The following is a 25,051-nucleotide window of genomic DNA, read 5'->3' as shown; positions in this document are numbered from 1 at the left end:
TGGTTGGTATGACGTGGTTCTTGTAATTAATGTTGTGGAAATGTAGAATATGCTACATTGAAAGCAAACTTGTGAATGCATCACTTTTGCTTATGATAATAGTATTATTGAGTAAAGTACTTTTATTCCACGACTGGAATATTATCCAACTTGAAATAAATGTCAGCACCCATTGAATAGGTGAGGTCAGGTGATCTGAGTGAGGGTCCATTCCTGATGTGCACATTAGAACACACAGAATGACTCAGAGAGAGAAAAAACAAGAACAGCAAAGTGGGAGCAAAACGCCGGGCTCCTCCTCTTCCGTCTCTCTGTCCTCTGCTCTGCCTCTGTTTGTCTTTGCATTCTGTTTCAGCCTCATCACACTTGTTTTCCCCCACTGCTCACCATCCCTCCTCCTCCTCTCTCCTGTGGCACTAGATCCTCTATGGTTTGACTGAACCATCTTAAACATACATGCATGTAATATATGTGAACTGTGAACATATATATCTGCAGATAATGGATGTATGTTTTTGTTTGTGATAGTAGCACAATTATTTGTTGTGATGTTATGTATTTCCGCATGGTTAGAGCTGAAGGCTGCTGCCATCATGGGCAGTTATCAGGTTATCAAGCAGATTGGTTAAAGACTGTTAAGATTCTCTGCTGTGCTATTTTGTTAAGTTACAAAAGAACAGACATCCAGTTTATCTCCTGGAACTGTTGTATTTCAAAAGCCTACTTTAGATGTTAAACATGTAATTGTCTTAGCTTATGACAAATATGAAATATCTGTTAGAAACATTGTAGGCTTGACTTCTGTGCCATGTTGACCGAGGTTGACGCATGCTGTCCTTGACTGCGGTTCCCCTCCCGTCCTGCAGGGCGTCACTGTGGAGCTCCTGTGTGGTTTTGCCCCTCCTGGCTCTCACCTGGATGTCAGCCGTCCTCGCTATCACAGACCGGCGCTCTGCGCTCTTCCAGATCCTCTTTGCTGTCTTTGATTCGCTAGAAGGCTTCGTCATTGTCATGGTGCACTGCATCCTGCGCAGAGAGGTACCTCCCTTCACCGCAGACTTTATACATGTAGGCTACCGCTTCTTGGTTTAGTTTGAAGCTCTGCATCTCCCACCTCCCACTGAGATTCTTTGTACAGTGATGTAGAACTCTGTGTATGAATGGTTATGTTGCTATGCAAGTTTCTTTGGCCATTCACTCAATCAACACTTTGTAGGGGGGTGCAGTGGCCATGACATTCCAAAGGGGTGAGCCTTTTGGATTTGAATGAACCCCCATGAACTTTCACCATCAGGACACCCCAACTACTTACAAGTGTAGACGAGCAAAATATGTTGTTCGCTTGACTTAATCCGTCTGTTTTTGTTATATAATGAACATTCGCTTCAAGAGCTGTCCTCTCATTCACAGTAGTATGTGTTGTGAATTGATGCATCACACCAGTGCTAAGATCATGATCTGTACACTGCTTCAGGTTCAGGAGGCGGTGAAGTGCCGGGTGGTGGACCGCCAGGAGGACGGCAATGGAGATTCAGGAGGATCTTTCCAGAATGGCCACGCCCAGCTCATGGTATGAACATGCATATGCTCTTTTTACCTCTCAGGATTTATTATTCAACATTGGTCAGGGTCAGCGTCGGAAATACACGACGGCAAAGGGCAAAACTGCCCCTAAGAAATATCATTTTGCCCCTGATATCACTAGGAGAGTGGCAAAAAATGCCCCCGAAAAAAATGGAGCGCTTCTTAATCAGACCTGTGACTGCGAGACTGCGGTCAACTCAGCAGACACTTACATGTTAGTGCACCTCTATGCTGACATTCACGGTAAACGCATTTAAACGGCACAGATCGGGAGCGAGCGAAGGACTTTGAAAGTTAGCGGAAAGATTAACGTGAGACAGCATCCGGTTTCTTAAGACGAACGTCCGGTTCAGAATAAGATGCCAACAAAGTATGAATTATATTCACATTAAGTATAAAACATGCTACCTGCATCTCGTGAGTTAAAGGGAAAATACACCTAAATTGTGGGTAAAGTGTCTTTAATCTTTGATTTGAGGGTTGCTGGAAATGAATAATACCTGACTGACAGTCAATTAAGATATTTTACTCAGTAAAAACTCTGAACTGAATTTGTACCTTCAAATGGCACATTTTTGAAATTTTCAAGGTGCTATAAAAATGTTTTTCTCAAAAATTCCACACAATGACTGATGTATATGTAATCAAGGCATAGTTGACTTAATTATTGTTAATAGTTGTTTAATAATTAACATTTAATAATAACAAATAACCACAAAGAAATAAGAATAAAATTGAATATGATTGTCTGATTTGTTTGTTTTTTGTGAAAGAAATCGAAGAAAACACTTTGAATCTGTAGGCTACTGCCTAATAGTCTTATTGTTGCCATTTGATGACAATTGCTCATATATTGTAAGCCTAAATAAGTATATTTATTATTTTGAACAAAGGTTAAATGTTATTTCACAAGTTTAAAAAAATGCCCCCAATTTTTTGAAAATGCCCCTGGATTTCAATCAGTGGGGGCAAAAATTGCCCCCAAAAAATATGTGAATTTCCTACCCTGGTCAGGGTGTGTACACTGACTGCAATATTTATTGTTTTCTGTCCTCAGACTGACTTTGAGAAAGACGTGGATATGGCCTGCAGACCAGGTGAGCTCCCGGTAGAGCGCGTTTGATTCCGTGTGTGAGTGTGAGACTTTGGTCGAAAGCTACAGATGTCTCTCTGTGCCTCCTCTTTGTATTCTGACTGCTTATGATTCCTACACGTAGTCGGAACAGATGTGAGGCGTGTTCCCCCTCAGTTCTGCACTTGTGTCTTACAATCAACATCACAGCAGCCTCCCTTTCGCCAAGGAGCCGATTTGACAAGAAATCCAGCACATTACTGCTGCATCAGGCAGTTTACAGCGGGCTGATGGGAGGGGGTGTGAACGTGTGCTGAGCAGTTCTATGCAGATAAATAGGGCTGTCGGAGTCTCTCCTACACTGCCGCTGTATAATTAAGTCCCGTCCCGACAGTGCCGCATCAGATACCGGCTCGGCTCTGATATCCGCTGGGAGTGGAAATCTGATTATCTCTCGAGACAGGATATCAAGAAAAGCATCTGGAGCAGAAAAGCTATTGAGACGCAGGCACGGCTGATCGAGAAAAGACAGACGAGAACAGAGAGCGATAATTGTTTGTTGTTCTTTTTACATGTCACGTAAGAATGGGGGAGCGCAGCAAGAGATTGTGAGACATTTAGTGTTGCAGACAGAGCGTTGTCTGATGTTGTTCGGCCATGCTGTGGGATGCTGCCAACTGCTGCCATAAGCCAGCAGCAGTTCTAGTGAAATGAGGTTGGGTCACAGGGTCAAGACAAGCCGGATTCAGCCGTGTTCTCCCTGTAGAGATGATTTAACAAACATTGTTTTTTTTCTTGCTGTCTGATCTTTCCGAACACTCAGCAGGTTTTGACTGAGATGTGTGTGACAGTTGGCACTTTTGATTATTTTGGTCACAGTTGTAAAATCGACCGGTCAGTGCTCTCTGACAGAGGCACAGATTTAATGTTGCCTCAAAACATTTGAACTACTCAAGCAGAATCCAGTACGTCTTTTCTTTCCATCCTCTTAAGGCGTCGGAATAGCTTCACTGCTGGAGGACCCCAGACCCCAAAGGTCCCAGTTAACTGTGTGAAGATTTGCAGTAAATAACAGTATCAGCTACAGAGTTTCTACATCTGTCATTACCTTGAGACGCTGTCTGGCTGAGAACACCTGCATCAAAATCTAGTTTTACAGTCTTTCATTAAATACATTCGTATTTAATGTGATTTCTTGAAGACAACATGAGGCATGTGATATTAATGGATAATGGCACAGGGGCCCCCAAGAGGGTAAATCCAGCCATGTTCCAACTGTGTCTTTCTTCTGCCTGCAGGCACTATGAAGCGCTCCTCTCTCCAGGGGGAGGGGAAGGCCTCCTCTGCGACCCTCACCCTTCAGAAGGGTTCAAACTTTAACACCATGCCGGCCAGCATGGCGAAGGTTCACCTCCAGAACGTGGGAGACTACACCAGCCACACTCTGACTCTGCGCAGGGAGAAGGGCCCCGCCAAGGGAATCAGCACGGAGCTGCCGGGCGCCAAATCCATCTACATCTGTGATGGCGAGCTCTTCAAGCAGCTCGACGGAGAGCTGCCTCGAGGAAACGGCGAGGGCAGCAGCTCCGAGGGCACCGGCAAAGGCCCGGGCTACGTCATCCTGCCGACCAACAACACAGGCACCCTGAAGTTGGCCAAGGGCAAAGAGGAGCAGACGGCCAAATACAACATCGGCATTGAGCAGCTGCCTCAGACCCGGCTCATTCACCTGGCTAACCCTGCCAACGGAGAGCCAATGCCTGGCTTCGGGCTGAAGAGCCTGCCTGCCGAGCAGATCAGTGTGTCGTGCTCTGACAGAGACTCACCTGCACACAATCTGCAGAACATGCCCAGAGACTCCCAGGTAGCCAACAACATGTGTGACGGGGGAGATTCCGGAAACTCCGGTGTGATGTCCAAGAGTGAGACCGTCTCCACGCTGTCCATGAGCTCACTGGAGGTAAGACCACCAAACTGATCAGCATATTCTCACACTTCATACTTAAAAAAAGACATGCATGTTGTGTTATTACTGCTCACCATACATTCTCAACAACCAGGCCTTTATTTTGAAACTGCTTTATATCAGAGATGAGCCTTTCATTATTTCTAGAAAGAAGCCTCATTGTCCTCTGATCTGCTTGTTTCAATCTGCTTTTTGCTTTTTATGCAAACTCTACTCTCGTTTACTTGTTGTCTTGATAAATCCACGATACTATTAAAAGCAGCACCATTCCTATTACAACAGAATCACACACTGATCCTTCTGCTGAGCTCACTTTCTCTTTTTCTAGTACTTCTAAACTTCTGTCGTAAAAACGTAACACTTCCTGCACAGATGTTGCGCTGCTTTCAGACGACACAGTATCAGCCCCATAATAGCTCAAGCTGATAGACGGAGGGAGACGGGAGCAAAGAAACCTGCGTCTACCATCGCTTCAACAATTCAACTGTGAAATTAGAGGTCAAAAAAGTAAAAGGGTCACCCCTTCTAACGTGTGGAATGACAAATTCCACGACCTGTTCTGTCGACCAATAGGAACTCTTCTGCTTTAAAACGGCAAAGCGACAGAGGAATGATGTTGTTGGCGCTGCGAGGTGGAACTGTGAAACACAAAAAGCACAGTTGTCCTTTCTTTCTTGTTTTAGGTTACGTAAGCCCGTATGATACACACCGCTTCGGATGCCATTGTTCGTTTACATTCTTATTTCTCGAATCCGGTCGCTAGCACTGCCTTCTCGATGACATCATGTAGGTCATGAAAGACGACAAGCTATGATTGGTTGGGGACAAATGTGTACATGTTCTCACTCCCAACTTGTCAAACATGGCAGCTTGGTCAGTGTCGCTAGGCTTCAAACTATCACACTCTAGGTGCCCTTCTAGTGTCGGTCAGGGACAGCGTTTAAGTTTGAACTTCTGTTTTCACAGGAATACATAGGGCAGGGGCGTCGTTAGGCCCATTTTAGGGGGGCTGAAGCTAACATGCTACATATGTGTGCATTCTGGTTTGTATGTTTTCTCACCCTTCAAATTACAATCCAATAGCCTCTCATCATACTTAACGATATAAACCCCGGGCACTAGGACCTTGGGGAGGCTGCTGCGCTGGCTTTCTCACTCTGCCAAGCAGTGTTGCCGACTTGGCGACTTTCTCGCTAAGTCCATTCTCCATCCATTGTGTGCGGCCCCTTTAAGAATTAGGATTTGGGAGTGACGCGGATATGAAAGCTAGTTTATGCGTCTTTCCTTTACAAGCAGGAAAATTATTTCTCTCTTTATTTGAGAAAAGTTCATATTTGTGTTGTCAAATTTCACTATGACCCTGAAATTCTGTCTCTTGTGTTATCATATACTGAATGCAAGCAAAACTACAGAGCAAAATCACTTTCTGATTGAACCAATCTATGAACTGTCTGAAACAATGGATATCCGCGGCCCCAAAATAATTGCCTCTTATAAACATGCCACTCGCCGTGAGGCAAAGCCCCCCCTTTCTTTGAATCCTAGAAACGCCCCTGACAGAGTTTACGCTCGTTACGTGTATACAGTCTGTTTGCATAAAAATCTTCCAGCGTAGGTTTGCTTAGTTTTTACAGTTATTTACACAGCAAAACTACTTGGTTAGGTTTAGAAAAAGATTGTAATTTGGGTTAAAATAAGTACTTCTCAGTAAGGTACAACAGGTATGTGACCAAACTCAGGTACAATGAGTCAACAGTGACACAAACACAGGGGACACAAACAGCCGTCTCCTGAGTGACAGTTTGTTTGACCACTCATCCACCAAGACCTCCTTGTTCCACAGACGTTCTGCTCGTGACTCTATAACAGCCTCCTAATCTTACACTGTCACCATATTAACAGACATGACTGTTGTGTAGTCTCAAGCTGGCACAATACATTGAAGGGCACAATCCTGTTCTTTCCTGGAAGGCTTTTAATGTGAAACATTTGCAGGAAGTGGTTGATTTCATTGACAGAATCGAAAAAGCATCAAGTAGAAGTGAGTGAATAAAAACAGTATTCATTTTGAAGGCTTGCGCTACTGATTACAGTAGTACTGTGGACTCGATTCTGATTGTACATGAGATCCATTGTAGTTAGTAATTCCACCCTTCTCTATGTTTACAACTTTAATGCCATTACAACATTTGAATACTGGCCTTTGTTTGAGAAATGGTGGCAGTATCATCATGGTGAACATTCCTTTCTTCTCATCTCATGTCCTCTTTATTATCACTCTCTCAACAGAGGGACATTTGAACTGCTCTGCTTCTTTTGTTATCCATAAATCAATGTGAACGATCCCATATATCATGCCTGCTTATTCCTTGGTTCACCATCTACTATTTTGCAAACTGTATACTGTATACTGCAGCCATTCATATAGAAACACCATAGCTACCATTGACATTGTATTTATTTTTCTCTAGAATCCTCCATTTGCCATGTAATGTGCCACAGGCTGTGTTTGACCAACACAGCTCTCTGTGTTGGAGGAAATGATTAACACGGATGATCGGCTAGGGAGCCACATGTTAATAAACTGGATATTAATTCACAACAAATAAATAAAAGGAGCATGAGATTAATTGGGTATCCACAGGGCAGCACTGTGCTACATGTCTTGCATGCTTAGGTCATTCCCTCTCTGATGCTAAAAATAAGATAACAGCCCTCTTATTTCATTCATTACAAACACTGCATAACAACAAGTACCCCGGCCGGTTTGCTCTGGCCTTATGCACGGAAAGCATCTTTAAGAAGGTTAGTTTTCACTCAGCTCCCAGTGCAAGATGAGACGACACAGTGGCATCTGCCTGCTGGTGTCTTTTTCACTTCGGGGCCAAAACACACTTCCATGATGCCGAGCGAGGCGGCAGCTGCCACGGCAACCAAGCAGCCTGAAGGTCAGCTTTTCCTTCACCCACTCCGTGACGGAGGACTTAAAGGTCATTCGGTCGCAATCTGTTAACTGCAAACTTGTGCCAACAGGGTCAGAATGACCAGCAGCAAACCTTGTTTCCTCCCTCGTGACACTGCTCTCCTCTGCGTCCCAGAAACACCCGTTTGTTGACTGGCTGCCGTGGAGATACACAAAGAAACAGTTCAAAAACACTCGAGCATTTGCGTGCTCACAAGGCAAACGATATCAAGACACATCTTTAATCTCTCTGTCTCATCTCCCCCCCCAGAGACGAAAATCACGCTATGCAGAGCTTGACTTTGAGGTAATTTTAGTGTCTTTGATTCCTACAGAGCTTCTTTTAGATTTAGACCAAAAAGCTGATGTCTCTTAGCTATTCAGACCTCTAGATGCTTGCATACATTCATCAGATTTATTTAAAGCTTGGGTGTGACTGTAGTGTTGGGATTGGAGACATCACATGTGAAAGGGGGTGCAGTAGGATTGATGGTAGCCTGTGCTGTTTACCTTGTACGTTAACGTGCAATGTCCCTGTGTAGAAGATTATGCACACCCGGAAACGCCACCAGGACATGTTTCAGGACCTGAACAGGAAGATTCACAGTGCAGACAAGGATAGAGAATCTCCACCTGTTGACGCCAAAGCTGCCAAAAGATGGAGTGTGTCCTCTGCCAGCAGCGACAAGACCAACATGAGTGTAAAGAGTTTAACTTTATTCTGTTTTGCCGCCCCCCCCCTCTCCTATATCTAATGAATGCTGTTTTCCTTCCATCATTAGCACAAACTGCCACACTCGAGTGGAGTTTCCTGTTTAATTATTAGTGCAGGCAATTTAAAGATTGCATTATTCATCTGCTTACAATGTTAATGCCAGGATAAATTAGCTGTGGGGACATCAAGGGGCGTAGTTGTGGGTGAGCATACAAACTACAAACTTTGCCAAGTACAAATGAAATAAACAGATATCTGTATCATGAATACAGATTCTTTAGGCAACAGGATTTTGGTATCGGATGTGTCTGGTTGCCGTTTGTAGTCAGTTATTAGTCCGAGTAGAATGGACCAATAACATTTGAGCGTGCAGACAAACAGTACGTGTTGAGAGCAGAAGAGGCGGAACACATTGGCCGAATACCCTTCTGGATCTGACAATAATTTAGCTATTCATTAGCTTAAAAATGTAATCTTGTATAAACTGGCTACTTGACAGACAATCCGGTCGTAAACGTCACCGCGTAATTATTAGTGGTCGTGGTCTGAAGTTGCTAATCGGAACACAAACAATGACCGGTGCTCTGAATAGGACCTTGTGGCCTGGATATCCGCTGCTACACCAGCTCTAGAAACCTAGAATCAGTCAACAGACTGATAGCTGATGGGCTCTAAGATTGCTCTAAATGTGACAAATACTTAAAAGCTCTTCCAAATCATACCGTATTACAGCTTGTTCCATAACAAGGCCTCTCAAAAGACATATCTAGCTATGTGTTGGGCTGGCAGCGTAGGCTCTGGATAAGTACAGGCTGAGGTTCTGATGCCCGACACAAGGGCTAACTTCATTATTTTCAAAAGTAATATGTTAAGAAATGTCTATTCTTTTGACTATCTGCCAATTCTGCATCTATGTGTCATGTGTTTCAAGTAGATACGCAATATTAATTAATTTAGTTTTACGTTTAGTTACGCAACAAAAGCGCTGAGTTAGGTTTCGTAAAAGATCGTGGCACATGGCATTAGTGAAGTCCAGAAGCTAAACAACAATACTAATGTTGAATAAGTCTACTTTGACTGGGTTTTACATGGGACACAGACATGTGTCACAGTCCAGAGTTTGTTTGACCCATCCAGCCTCATTACCCACCCTCCCTGCGCAGACGTTCCAGCTCCGTATACCACGTTCGGTGCTCTGACTTGGCGAATTGGGAATGAGAACCGGTTTAAATATTACCATACCCAATAAGCTCAATGACCATTGCTACAGAGACTTTACAGTTAATATTATACACTTGAGGTCCAAGACATTATTATTATCAACGTGGGGGTTTGTTTTTTTCTTGCTTGGCAAGGCTATTAGCTCGACAAATAATCACTCAAGGAGTTTCTTTTTCTCCTATTAACTATGGGGAACTAGGTTGGGATTGGATTGGAACTTGTCCCTTAACAAAGTCACCAACAGCAGGTACAAGAGGGGGTTCCATGTTGGCTTTGTAGCTGCGGTCGTTCCATGGCAGCAGATGATTTCTATTTCTTGTTGCTACAAAAGCTCCATTTGTTTCACAGCTTTGGAGGCAGGTCTTATTTGACATGGCGCCATGTCCAACTTCACAGATCAAGTGCAGCAATTTGACCCAATCAAATATTTGTGATAGCTCTGCAGAATCACACAGCATTAGCTTCTACCCAAGGACAACAAAGCCCAAACATTTTGATGTCAGAGGCAGAGAGATTCACTTCAAGATGTGATTTGAGGATGTGCCTTAGCTACGATCATATTTGCATCCCAGTCCTTATTACTGCATATAGCTTGCTTTCTATGCATATACCCAATAAGAAGAAGTGTTGGAAATTGCTCAGGAAGACAGATAAAAAAAAATTCAGAGCAGGTAAAGTAGGTCCATCAAAAGAACTGACAATATAACTTCTAAAATACATCACATATTGTATCGTCCCTGAGAAAACAAGCCTTTTTTCCCTCTGTCCTTTTCCCATCAGGACAAGCAGCAGACCCCCAGTAAGAGGGCGTGGGAGGGCATCAGGAAGACCCACTCCCCCCCTTCCTGGGTCAGGAAGGACCTGGAGACAGTGGCAGCGTGCCCTCTGGAGCTGCAGACGGTGGAGTGGGAGAAGACCAGCGCCACCATTCCTCTGGTGGGCCAGGAGATCATGGACCTTCAAACGGAGGTGTGACCAAGATCCCGACATCACATCCACAACTTCCTTCGTTTTCCAATCCTCTCAGACGAACATGCTGACACACCACACACACTGCCCTGATCTACTCAAGCCCACTGCGACAACGTGATGAGAGGAGGAGGGAAATTAACTCAACCAATTCTAGAGAGAACGGGAAAATAGCGTGTCTTTCTATGTTGTTTCATTTGATGTTTGGACGGTGTTGCTGTCTGCCAAATACTGGTCATCTTCTGGTATGTGGTGTCAGACACCACATTGGCTCACATGGTAGACAGATTGCCATGGTAGCAGATTCAGCGACTATATGTGCATCATATAGCCATGTAATAAGCAGCAAAGCATAGGTAATCATGCAATGTTTACCCCTGTATTAAATGAATACAATGTAATAATCATGATTATGGCTCTTTTTTTCCCCACTGTTGAGAGTATCGTTGTGTCACTTTTCCGCTCTGTTTGTCATGATGGACGCTGTTTAACGGCTCGAGGTGCCTCTGGACTTGTTTTTTTTTTTTCTCCAACATCAATCTCGAAAGAGAAAAGGAAGGAATGGGGCAGACTACCAAGCATACACCCATGCGGTCCTCAATGCAGTACCCCCCTCCCCCACAACTCACACCAACCGCTTTGTCCCCCGAGATCCTGAAGGGGCCGGGTCGGCCCTGCAGTGACAAGTGAAGGGACCGGAGGGGGTACACAAAATATAATCGAGACGTTTCCCTGAGCCAAAATGGCAAGTTGCCTTCTCATCGACGGACACTTCAACAGACGCCAGAGTCTGGGCCAGCGGGCTTTGCGCATTTATCGGCCCTCAACCTCAACGCCGCCCACAGAGGGACATGTGCACAGCGTCAGTGCATCCAGGAGGAGGCCACGTTCAACACACACATGCTGTTTGAGGCAGTTTCTCCATGTACAAGCAGACTTGGTACGGTAAACGCAAAGTATGACGGTGTTTCAAAGATGAGAAGGAAAAACAAACTTGTGTGTATGTTTGTGTTTGTGTGTGTTGATTAATAAATCTATGAATATATCTCTGGTATGATGATTACAGGTGATGATAGAGACAAGGCAGAGTTCATCAGAGGGACGGTGGTTGCACACAGAAAGCACAAGGCTCATTTGGAGTCCTGATGTACAGCATTGTAATTATTTCAACAGAGTTCTACAGAATGGATTTTAGCCTATAAATATCTTTCTTACTGTGCTTGGGGATAGTTATAATTATAAATATGACCATGATTATTCTGATACCGATCCTGCCATTCCCTCCTTGTCCTTTCAGGGTACTGGACTATATGAGTGTTCTGTATCGCAATGTAACAGTGTGTGTTTTGATATTGCCGCCAGTCACTCCCTCAAATCTGTATTTGTTGAAACCCTGACCTCTGACCTATGACCCACTGATCTGCCCTTCCCGCCACACAAAAACACTCCTCCCACTTCCCCTCACTCCCCTTTTTAATTTACTTGGGTCGCCTCTTTGTTAATGTACAGTTTTCAGAGCACAAAATGAATGTGTCTTATTTCTAATAAAAGCATATCTATATAATAAAAGAACAGGAGTCCTTGTTTACTCACATTTAATGACAGAGAACATACATCATGATACATGCAGCGTTATGCAATCACAGCAGCTCACTCAGTTTAAGTTACACAGCAGTACGTACCAGTACGCTCGAGTACATTACATACAAAGTATGCACAGCCGCGATGAGACTGGAGTGCCGCGTATTCACGATGGCACTGCACTTCTTTTTTCAGCAAAGAAATGAAATGTTCTTGTTTTATGAAGAATTATGTGCTGGAGCTATTTCTCGCCTCACTACTGGAGTCTTATTAGTTTTAGCAACACATTCTCACTCTCAACTCGTCAAATATGACAGCTTGGTCAGCGACCCGCTTCAAACTATGATGCTCTAGGTCCATCTCTTGCTTAAGTTCTGGACATTTCAGGGACGGTCTTTTTTAAATAAATGTCCAAAGGTTTCGTTTTTGGTTTACTTTCGGCAACAAACCTACTTGCTTAGGTTTAGGAAAAGATGGTGGTGTGGGTTACTATAAGTGCATTTGTTATGTAAGTGGCATTAGTTAAGTACAGTTACGTATTAAGTCCATGGTTGACAAAGACATTGTATTAGTTTCACACGGGACGTAAACAGCCGTCTCCAGTGTTAGAGTTCCATGTTTGTTCTCCTCTCTGTGCGGACTCTCTCATGCTTAGCACTTCATCAGTAGCTCGGCGTCGAGTGATGATGTGGATGGGTTTTCATACAGACGCCCAGGGGTCTCAAACTCATTTTCACTCCGGGCCACATCAGCATCGCGGTCGCCCTCAAAGTGCCGGTTGTAAATGTAAGACGGTGTAAATGTAACTACTCCTAACATGTTGGTAAATAACTGTCTCTGCATGTAAAAATATTGTACATGCAGTTATATAAATGTAAAAATATATTTAAGCACATTTATGTTATTACAACTTAAATCCTTTTAATTTAGGGTTCAGAAACCCACATGACTCTATCAAAGATCAAACTATTCAAGAAAACATCAAAGACAAATATCAAACAAGTTATTACAATAACTTTGTTCAAAGCTTAAAATCCTTTCAAGGGTGCGTTTGCACAATCATGAAGTATTTCATGTGTTGTAAAGCAACGTTTAAAGTAGTCTTCAATGTACTCACAATACATTTCCATTCCAAGTGTACAGTAACCAGCCAAAGAGCTGCTTCTGTGTTTAAGAATCTCATCATTTTGACTTTCTATCTCAGAATTATGACTTTCATAGTTATGACTTTCTATCTCATAATTTCGACTGTGGGGATATTTTTATTATCAAGCCTAACTTTATAAATAAAAAAATCTTTTTTTTTCGCTGGCGGATTCGCGGGCCACATAAAATGACGTGGCAGGCCGGATTTGGCCCGCGGGCCGGGAGTTTGAGACCCCTGCACTAAAGGGCGCCTCTGTATGGCCCAGCGTCAGTGACATGTTGTGGAGTGAGAACAAGTTGGTTTCTGCCTGCTTCTAGTCCTTATTCTAAGCTCAGCTCATCGTCTCTTGGCTCCAGCTCCAAAAGCTGGTCCAATGAAAAGACCACTGCGTTACTAAAACGGCCAAATTAGAAGGCTATTCTACAAATAGTTTGCAATGAGTCAGAAGCTGGTCGATAAATAACAAATTATCACTTTACAGCAGTAATGTTGTTACCTTCGTGGTCATAAATTGTACGACTCACAAATTACATTGGGATTCTCTCTCTCTCTCTCTCTCTCTCTCTCTCTCTCTCTCTCTCTCTCTCTCTCTCTCTCTCTCTCTCTCTCTCTCTCTCTCTCTCTCTCTCTCTCTCTCTCTCTCTCTCTCTCTCTCTCTCGAAAAGAAGTGGGTGTCTGTAAGTGTGTCTATAATTACTTACATCCCTCAGCTGAAAACCAATCTGGACAACAAGATGGTGGGAGACGGCTAATACAGATTTAAGCAGCTATAACTTGTCAGGCCAATGCATACCAGATTTAAATAATACATCACCGACAAAGTTTGCTGCATACTTTACATCAGCAAAACTATATAAGCATAAATTGAGCAAATTACCTCGGGCACATTATCAACGTAGAATCAACCTTGTTTTAGTTGTTGCTGCTTAGATTGTTTTTGTAAGACGAGTAGAACTGTCACGATCAGGCTCTGTGTTGTGTGTGTGTCTTTGTGTAGCTCCACACCCTCCTCACTCCACCTCTCAGTCACTCCCTCAGCACCAGCCTAACTCCCCTCACCCGTTCAAGCCACTTTTTAATTAAACCCCTGCCTCTCACTCACTCACTGCCAGATCTTTGCATGTCTACCTGCCCGTTTGGCTCGTCCTGTTCCCCCGTCTGCCTGATTTCCCCCCTCGTCTCTTATCTCGTCCGTGGATTCCCTGTGTGTTCCTGTAAGTGTGCTGTTCTGATTTAAGTACCGGTATTCATTAAATTCCACTTCACTCTACTTCTGGTCTGCGTTTGAGTCCTCCACCACACCCCGTGACAAGAACGCAGCCAATGCAAACTGTTAACTCCTTAAGAGTAAATTAGACTAAAAAGAAGAAATGTTTTATCATGTTGCTACGATGCAAGTTAAACTATCTGACGATTTAGTTCCAGTCTAACACCGAGTTATTTTCCAGATGTGGTGATGTCAATGGTTACTTTAACAATATGAATGTGGATACATTAAAGGTAACCGGTGGACTTTTGCTATTAGAGCACTAAATACAGACTGTCTCTGTGCCATGCTTTGTACAACATTATTGCCAGACAAGGGTAGGTAACATTGGAAGAACCAGCAGAAGTGTGCCAGATATTTATAAATGGTCCAACTGAAAATCCCAGCCCAGTGTTGGTGTCCATTGTTGGTGTCCATTTAGAGTCAAACAGACCATAAAGCAGGGGATGCTTTAGGGCGGGGCTACTGTGATTGACCAGTCACAGTAAGTGACTCGTACGGTCACTACCACAGCATTGTGCAGTCTGGTCGTTGTCTGTGTTTCCGTAACCCTTTCACAGTGTGTTTCAGTTAATGAAAGTCTTAACAGATCCATTTCTTATGTCTGTACAATGTATTTACTCTTACAGTGTTGGGTCATGTTTTGGCATACATCAGAAACACATTTCTATAGCTGGAACCAACCACGAGTTGATTTATTTATTTAAGTTAATCATTAAGATAGGGAATGAATTTTTTTAATGTGCTTGTCTGTGCAATGTGTATTAACTTTGATGTTTTCTGATTGCGATTGTCTCTCTTTCTTACTGTCGTTGTGGTTACTGGCAACCTGGGCTGAAGAGAAAGGGGAGGGCCCAGAAGTTGCTTCCTCTTTTTTGTGACACTGTTGGCTTACCTTTACCTTTAAATGTTGTTGACGTTCAGATGTTTGCTGTGTTCTGGTTAGGATCATGTTTCAGTAGGAACTTTCATTGCTGGTTTAAGTAACCCCCATGCAGTAGTTTAGTCCAATTAGAGTAGTGCCAGGATATAAAGCCACTTTGCAGATGACTGTGGGAGAAATGTTGCTGACAGTGTCTTGCTGTTATGCTGTGTTTCAATTATTTCAGCTTATTTGCTCTTTTTCAGGAATTTGTTTCGTAAAGCCATAGACATTTTTCTTCTGTCTCCTAAACCATTCATCAATACATCTGTTTTTCTACCCACCTCCAGTGCGAGACAGCCACACTAAAGTCCCTCATTCATGTAGAATAACTACCAGTAATGTATTACAACACAGGCATATAACGTATAAAGACAACTTTGGACACTGTTTTTAAAAAAGACTGAAAGAAATAAGAAGCATTTATGCAGCCATTAAAAAAAATGAAAGTTAAAACTATTAAATGACAGTAGCTGAAGACCAAAAACGTTTAAACTTTTTATTTGGGAAACATCGTCATCATCTTCTCACGATCTATTCACGTCTGACTCTGCTGGGAAATGAAGGCAGTTTGACCTTAGTAGATTTCATAGCACTTTGTTTGGAACGGTGACACCTGTCATGACAGCTGTGTCAAACACCCACATGTTCTCTTCCAACTAATGGACTCCTGCCTCATGGTGTAATAACTGTATGAACCGCGATGACTTAACTTGATTTTCCTCAGTTCAGAGGCTGATTTTCGGCCTCGGTGCCCTTCAGTATCATGGTGATGTAGGGTGAGGAAAAAGTGGCCTGTAACATCGTTAGTATCCATCCAGACACATTAACCTCATGTTGTTAATTAGACCATCAACAGGCATTAGCCTCCACTTGTGCCTTGTCCTACACAGGCCTGACAATGACCATTAATGGACTGGCACTCTGATGACATTTCCTGACACTTGTCGCTGATCTCTTCAGTTAGCTGCCGTCTTTCCGCGGCTGCTGGAGGAGGAAGAGCAGGATGCTGATGACCAGCAGCAGTTATGATTATATAAATAGAGGTCCGTGCCAACAGCAGTCCACCGTCCTAATAACACAATGGCTGCTACCGTCCAAATGCCAAATATCTTCTCAGAAGAGGCACAATGTACTCTGTGACTTCATCAACCTCTACAACACAGTTCCTCTTTCCTGGCTTCCTCCATCATTGAGTGTACGGAACAAAAGCTATATTCTTCTAAGCTCTTAATTATATCTGTAAAATGCTGTGAATTAGTGAGTCATTTGGATGAATCATGGTGTACATATTTTGAGTATTATTTCGGTTTCAAGTATCTGCCTACGTAATACATTCGATTTGACAATCTTCAAGAGCAATTGCACGTAACTAGACTAGAAAGAGGCACAACCTCGTCGCCATGAACAATGTTGGTGTTGTACATTTCTGCAAACACTCAACACATTGAATGTCAACATTTCTGACTCAAAAATACATTTCATATCAGCCTTGTATCATACTAGCATAAATGCACGATGCTACGTGGTTAATGCTGTGAAACGATTGGTCAGGTCGAGGCAACAAAAAGCTGCGTGTGCTGCTACAATAATGAAAAAAAGGGAACGTTGGGGTGAAGTGCAACAGAAACGTCACTTGAAAAAGCACAGACCTGGTGGTGAATTATTACACTTAATGGTTATGATCAGGTTAGTGTAATACAGACAACGTGATTATCAAAATTTCACCAAAATCAGGAGATGTTCTGCTTTTTCTACTTGTCATTTCTGACTCGGCCGTGCCGCACCTATCCACCAGGTGCCTCGTGGTGTACACTCCGTCCTGCACACCTGTGGCTCAGCACTAATCAGCTCTCAGCTGCTGCCAACCTGCCCAGCTGCTCCTCATCTCCTACTTTGCAACTTTGACCTGCCAGTAACCTGCTGTCCTGCTCTGATGACTTGCTTCTAATGATCTTCTGAGTTGTTTGCCTTTACAATAGGTCCACATTTATGGTCTGCCATGGGTTATTTGATACTTTTGAGCCCTTTGTTTTGGCTTTAACTGAACTGTAAAAGTATTTCTTTCCCACGGCAAAAATAACTGTGTAACATGGTGTGAAGGGAACGCTTCATGATCAGTGTGGATAGGATTTATGATTGCAGCAAACAGAAACTGTTTCAATGTATGGGCATGGCAGTCCTTTGAAAAATAAAATAAGTTAACTGCCTCTAGTTTTCTGTTTTACCTTCAGTTGCACATGCCAGATGTCTATTAACCTGTTAACAGCCGTCTGAGTGTACATCTGTGTCATGTACACAACTGCTATGTATAGGTAGGTACTGAGGCGACATATCGTTGGAAAGCCAAGATTCTTGTGATTCGATTTATGCAAATTATTTCAAGATACAATCTCAACAGCAGGTACAATCAACGCCTCTGTCAGACCACCTACCAACAAACGGTTACAAAATCCAGGCAACTCACCGACGAAGCCTCGTAGTATTTCACCCATCGATAATAGTCCAACAAAAATGGTCTTGTTTGGTCCAGACGATCCGATCCAATCCAGTCAAATATTTAGTCCAAAACATTATTACGTCAATAAATACCTACGGACTGCTGTTGCATCATTTCAAATTAGCCGGCAGATATGCCTAGCTATCTATGTATTTTCGAACGCAACTTCAGTTCGCATGTGAACATTGACGGTCTCTGGATCTCAAAATGGCAGCTGCACTCTGACCTTTAGATTGACACCTCACTTGACACAATAGGATCTTCCATGTCCATTTTTACACACCCTAGGTATGTTACCATAGGTCTCCAAATGTCCTTTTTTGGAAAACACCTAGACATACTCTTAATAAAACATTTGTAAAATATAAATTTTCTGTGGTATTATCAGATTTGAGCTTGGACTAGGTCCCATTGTGTTTTCCAGCTAATAAGTCCCAGCTATAGTCATCTGCAGGCATCTGTTTGCAAAAACAGGTGTGAAATTAAAAAATGTCTACTTCAGTGTGTTCAAACTTCTATTAGTCAATGCCAGTAGCACTTACAGTGATTCTGAAAACTTCAGAGTGTTACCTTTCAAACGAGACCAAATCCATGCATGTACTCCAAATGGTTGAACAGCTTTCATTGACTTTGGGTATGCCTTGGATCGGCGTTTTAGGGAGTGGTAACAGGTTAAATGAAAATTACGACTACAAAGCTGCAGTGGTGTAGGCAAATTGTAATTCAAGTAACTGTGTATATGAAGAATTTAATTTGTCAAATGATTTAGGCCTCAGCTGGAGGGAATCTTCAAAGGAGATTTTGCAACAAGCACAGCAGTGAGTCACTTACTAGCATCTGTGTTTATTCCTTGAAAATAGGACCAAAATACTGCTTTCCATCCAAAGCATCATTTTGTGTCCTCCATCAAACTGCAATCACACCGACGGGCAGCTGTCACGCTGAGCCGGACGGACAGTTTTAGGGACGAACTGTTGATTAAGAAGTGGTTACAGACTGAGGTGTCTAACCATACTTATTATTGAGGGCTCTGACCACATCTGTTAAGACATGAGTCACCTCTGAGTCATCTTGGTTGTTTGGTCCTCACAATCCCAGAAGCACCTTCCCCCACAATTTACAACTTAACAAATCAGTACATAGTTAGGGGGAACAAAGTGGAACTTACTCTGACCAGTTGATTCTTCCCAGGAGTTCACACTTCAGTAATTCTGAAACGCCATTAGCATTAGCCCTGCTAGGCTTCAAGGGCTATGGATACATATTATTGCTTACATTATACTGTACACTACATTGCCAAAAGTGTGGACAGCTTCTAAACCTACTTTTGGCCTGGGACTGTTTACTGGTTTGGTCAAGGCTCCTGATTTCTAACAAATGGAAATCATAATGCTACAACACAGATTGATATTTGACAACATTCTGTGTTCGTCCCTTCCATCAAGCGGCAACTTCCGGTGCTGACAAATGAAGCCAACACAGAAATGCCCAAAACTGCAGCCTCAAATGGCCGCTTGAAGCTTGCTCAAAAAGTGAGGCAGCCCCCATAGACCTCCATGTTAAAATGTCCAACTTTACAGCAGATACACACATGTTTACGGCCTGGTACAAAAAAGGTATTGTCTCTATTGCTAATATCCTCAGGCATGACCTTGTGGGAGGTGAAACTCGCCCCTTTGAATTCTATTAAGACTTAAAGTTTTGCATTATTAAGGTCCCTGCCAAGATGTTCAGCTATCAAATATAGGTGGAATGTACAGGCGTCCAAGTGGGCAAACTTTATCTTGACTGATATAGCTGCATGCCCTTGAACCAGAAAGATAAGATAAAGACCCTTCTGTGAATGCATATACTTGTGTACTCTAGTTTTAATCATGGAGGCATTAAAGTCTCTAAATGTGGCCTGAAAAGTGTGCAGATGCATCCAAATTATCACTGGGACACACACACACACACACACACACAATCATGTGGCCTCACAGACATGTTCACATTAAGCTTGCTAATTAGACCAGACACCAAACAGAAACATCAAGTGCAAAGGTGAATGCGTCAACAAATATTGCTAAAGCTGCTGTTTTGGTTTGAGAAAGATGCTTTTAGAGCCGGAATGTGTTGTGACACCACTTGCTCCCTTTGCTGGCTCACAGCATGTCCTCCTTTGAATGGTTTAAAACGGAGATTTAATGCATGTCAGAAAGAACCATGGACCTCACATGGGAAGTGGACGTAGTCACCATGACTTCACCCATTGATTTGTTGACCCCCGTTTTGAAGTCTCGACTTCACTTCTTGGAAGTCGTCATCTTGGAAACCAGGAGTGACATGAGTGTGAAGTTAAGTACAACCGAAAGCTGCATAAGACATTTTTAGGTGACCAGAATCTGAAAAAAGGTTTTAAGACAAAAGTATGTACAAAAAGCATACCCTGCTTTATGATCTATTTTACACGAAATGGAAACATAATTTACTAAATAAACATGCTGAAGATGTGAAACTAGCGATTGAGACCCTAAACTAAACATAACATTTTTAGAATGTAATTAATCAAGTGAGAGGAAGAGTCATTCTCTTATACTTCAATACCATCAGAATTATTTTTGCTACCAGAGGAGTCGCCCCCTGATGGCCACTAGAAAGAATGCAGGTTTAGGGCACTTCCACATTGGCTTCACTTTTCAGAACCGGAGGCTGCTGCCTGTAAAAACAACAATTCTGCGATTCTAATATATCATATTAACCACAGAGTTAAAAAAAATTGTTTCAAGTGATTCTGGACATTCACAAAAAGGTAATACATTGTTCGAAGAGAAACGTTCACTAATTTAACCCTGTTTTTAAGCCTCAAGGTGAAACTTTTTGTCTTTGTCTGGGTAGGCCAGGCCAGATGCAGAGGATCATTTCTCCTTCATTTGGCAGAAGGACTGCTCTGGGGGCTCTCTTTGACAAGACACCCAGCTCCTGACTTCTGAAAATCCTGTCTGCGCTTTTATGGCTTGGATGGCTGGACCCCTCCCAGCCTGGAGTGTGATATCGTCAGAACCCACTGTTATACCCAAGTATTCAACCTTGGTGTGGCGCCTTTGGCAATTGCCAATTGAGCTCCTGCTGAGAAGAGTTGGCCGGGCACATGGTGGATCTTGGTCAGGTGTTCCTCAAAAGGTTTGGGTCCTCATGAAAATTTTGTCCACATAGATAAAGTTCCCGCGGGTGTCTGTGTCACAGATCGTCTTGTGGAGGAACATTTTTAACTTACCTGGAGAGTTTGACCTGCTTGTCCAATGGGCGGTAGTCGATTGTGAGGTTCCATTTACTGGTTGGTTTTAACACGGGCCAGATTCGCGAGTTGGAGGTTGAGTTGCACTCATTGATAATTTGCTTCTGCAACAATTGTTAACGATTGCTTGAATCGACTCGTAGGCACGGGACACTGTAATGGTCGTACAAACGATTGGATCAGTGGGAATGCGAACCGTCTGGAGGTCGGTGACTCCACGGTCATGGGAGTCCCTCAAAAAGAAAATGTCCAAAGGGTGTCTCACTCTGTTCTCAGGTAATTTGCCTTCGCAAGCTCCTGAGGAATCACAGCCTCCTCTGGCAGGGGATGGGTTTCATTGCTGCCTGAGGTAGTATCTTCTGGGTAAGTCACAAGAGCGTACACAACCATGTGCCAGTGCCCAGAGAAGTGCAGCAGTTTCCTTCATTCTGTAGTGTTTCTTGGTGGGCAATGGTGAGTATTTTGGTCGAAAAAGTTAAGAGGAAGCTGTCCGGTTATCACGCGGGTCTCGTTCAGTAAGGCAGCCGTGTTGTGATTCAAACGAAACTTCCCACTTTGCGAAGCCTGATGGGGTTTTGGCGCGGTTTTATTGTTTAGGCATTTATTTTTTACATGCAGGCCTCTCTGTTTCCGCCATGCAGTGAGATTCAAATACCAGTATCACCACTTTTTGAATTCATTTTGGTGTCATATTTCATTATAATCTAAATTTCAAGCAGCATGTTAAAATTATTATTCGCCAATCTTGTTTTACCCAGTCAAGCAGAATCTCTAAGATCTGGTCAAATCGAAATTCATGCATTAATCTTGTTACGTCTGGACTACTGTAACTCATTTTACTCAAGCAGAAGCAAACACAACCTTTCCAGAATTCAACCAAAAGAATGTAAAATGCCACTGCCAGACTCCTCATAATTCTAACAAATGAGTAGAAACTGTCAACCTGTGCGTTCAGAGTCAATTTCAAAATGGTCACTATTACAGCCTGGATGCCACTGGCCCCTGAGTATATCAATGAATGTTTAATCTCATATGAGCCCAAGTGTAGCTTGAGAACCTCCGGTGGGTCCAAGATCTAGATTGAAAACCAGGGGCCACAAAGCCTTTTGTATCAGGGCCCCGTCGCTCTGGAATGGCATGCCACATCTTTAGTGTTATAGTTATTTCAAAAATGTTTCCCATCACTTTAAAATGTGATTTTACTTAATTAATCCCTTGTGTATGTTTAATAATCAGTTATATTGTTAAATTATCTCACCGTATAACTGATTTCAGTGTGTTCTTCTCTTGTTCTTTTAATAATGCTTTTATTTCATGGGATATTTTGCTGTTGTAAAGCATTTTGTAATTTGTTTCAAAAGGTGCTATACAAATAAAATGTATTGCTATTTGTATTGTTCTAGACAGATATGTACTTTGTCTATCCCCAGGGGGAAATTTGTATGTTAAATAAAGTTCTACACATGTAGCTGGGACTTGAAGTGTATTTCTATGCCACAAGTCTAGTTTGTTTCAGCGTGTGACTACATTGAGTGTAAACTGACTGATAAAGGACTGAAGCTGCTGCTGCGGATGTACTGCTTTCGCTCCACTGCAATCCTCCCTATTGCCATAGTACCGACTGGGCAAGTCTGAAAAACCTTGTGTGGTGAAACCTGACCTGAGTGGCTTCTGAAGTGGTAGGAGGCAGACACGAGAGACTTTGTTCCAATATCAAAAGGTGTTTTATTTATAAAAAGTGCACTGCGACACGTGTTACCAAACATATATACAAACAAAACAAACATTTTACTTCGCTTAATTGAATAACCCTTAACTCATCTTCCCGTAACATAATCACATGCACACAGCTACCCACTGGTATTCCCTCTCCTGTTCGGTCAAAGTCCTCTCCTTATATAGAGCCTCCTATCAGCAGGATATAGTTCCTACCATGAGTGCAGGTGACACCAATTACTGACTCACTAGTTAACAGACAAAACTTATAATTTACAGCACCCCTTTAGATAGCCCACACTTGTTTATGGTTTACATTTTGCTATACACTAATAACAATGTAAAACAACTCATAACCCACCTACAACTCTACCGGTACATACTCTAATTTCCCCCCCATACTTGGTCTGACCCAATGACATCACAGATGACATCATCCAGTGTATATAAAGAGGAAATGGATGGGTGCCTCCCCCTTTAGCCTCTGGAACACATGGTGGGTATGTTAAGCAAACTATTTGACAAGCATGGTCAGATTTATAGACAAATACACGATGGGACAAATTAGTGATGGTGAGATGAAGCCTCATGAGGCCTCGCAACACTTCAGCCAATTGGTTCGAGAAAGGGTTCATTACTCGATGCTTCATGTGCACACGATACCACCTACTGGCCAAGTGTATAATCACAGGCAGCTGTATCTGAACCACATAATGTGATGCATTGAATTGTTGTGTCTGTTATGGCTGTTGGGAATGACTGAATTACAAAAATGTATGACCAAATAATTTCTGTACATAAATGATCACATATGTGCATAATAAAATATTTTTATATATTTTTTGAATGTATTCTGTGTGTGAATTTTCCCAAAATGGGAGTATCATATGATATGGCAGGTTGTGTAATGATGTTATTATGTCACTTTAGGAAAATGGCATGGGCTTAAGCAGGCAGAGGACAGTGAAAGTGCTTGTGGAACTAGGAAGAGGGGACTGAATATGCTTGTGGAACTTGGACAGTGATGTACAGGACACGGGACATTTTATTCATTTTTATTCAGAAATAACAGTTTCTCAACAGTGTTTGGTTTTAAACGATTCCTTTTTTTTGACACGACCTCTCCGGCCTTTGAAAACACCCTTTCACAGGCTACAGAAGATGCTGGCGTGCACAAAAACGCAAACACATATGCCCTGAATCCAACATCATCCACAAGACTGAAGGGCTGTGTGTCCGTCACTATCATGGAGACGAGGGCTTCATCCAGCTCTTGTTTTCTGGTGGCTGGTTAAAAGAGAATAAATACAGTGTCTGTTACCTGTCTTAATTTGCACAATACACAAAAGTGAACAGGGAAAAATTGTGATGGTGCATTTGTAATATTGTAATGACTTACAATGGCTGGCTGAAGCTCCAGTTTCCTCCTTATTCTCATGCAAGGCACGGTAATGCCTTAGCATGGATGAGGTGTTGTTATTGTACCCCAGCTCCTTGGAGCACAATAAACACCTCACCTTTGAATAAAAGAAGAAACTGTGAAAAATACAGTTCTTGATAAGCAAACCTAATGTGTCTGAAATAGAGTTAGCTTTAGCTTACCTTATTAGGAGTTATCAAATCAAAGTGTTCCCACACAGGGGAAATCCTCCTCTTCCTAGCTGGCTCCATCACCTATCCTTCTCTCCTCACTCTCCTAACTCTCCAAACTATCTCTCTCTCTCTAAACTCTCCAAACTATATAAACGCCATCCAAACTATCTCTCTCTCTAAACTCTCCAAACTATATAAACGCTATCCAAACTATCTCTCTCTCTCCAAACTATCCAAACTCTCAACTGACCGCAACTCTCCACCAACAACCCACATGTTGAATGGAGCCTGAGTGGTTTATATTGCTGTCGAACCTCCCGGCAAACTCTGAACCACTTCCCGAAGCAGTCACGTGGTACAGCCGGGCAGCGAGGCTTCGGACGTCATCATTTTTGGCTCCTCCCCTAAATGAAGCAAGCCTCGATACGCGCTTCAAGGAAACGCCCCCTCCATTACTCGACACACGCTTCGAAGCGTCGGCACATCTCGTAACATCACTAGGACAAATGGTGTGTTCTCACCCACTTTGTCACACCTTGGATTTTGTTTAATGACAAGG

The 25,051-nt window shown here is 42.7% G+C and overlaps 1 protein-coding gene across 1 annotated transcript in view; it reads left to right on the top strand.

Moving 5' to 3' along the window:
• The window catches only part of adgrb1a (adhesion G protein-coupled receptor B1a), a gene marked incomplete at its 5' end in the record, with an annotated part of 113,651 nt that extends 101,676 nt beyond the window's left edge, over positions 1-11,975 (top strand). The window contains 7 exons of the mRNA XM_079274672.1: positions 867-1,038; positions 1,475-1,570; positions 2,642-2,681; positions 3,955-4,616; positions 7,856-7,891; positions 8,127-8,285; positions 10,301-11,975. Of these exons, the coding sequence (XP_079130798.1) occupies positions 867-1,038; positions 1,475-1,570; positions 2,642-2,681; positions 3,955-4,616; positions 7,856-7,891; positions 8,127-8,285; positions 10,301-10,495 (1,360 nt within the window). The 3' untranslated portion in view covers positions 10,496-11,975. The remainder of the gene's footprint in view (positions 1-866; positions 1,039-1,474; positions 1,571-2,641; positions 2,682-3,954; positions 4,617-7,855; positions 7,892-8,126; positions 8,286-10,300) is intronic.
• Positions 11,976-25,051: the final 13,076 nt, after the last annotated feature.

This window comes from Melanostigma gelatinosum (genome assembly GCF_949748355.1).
Source record: "Melanostigma gelatinosum genome assembly, chromosome: 9".
In the NCBI taxonomy this organism is placed as follows: domain Eukaryota; kingdom Metazoa; phylum Chordata; class Actinopteri; order Perciformes; family Zoarcidae; genus Melanostigma; species Melanostigma gelatinosum.
This window is presented reverse-complemented; position numbering and strand designations above follow the sequence as displayed.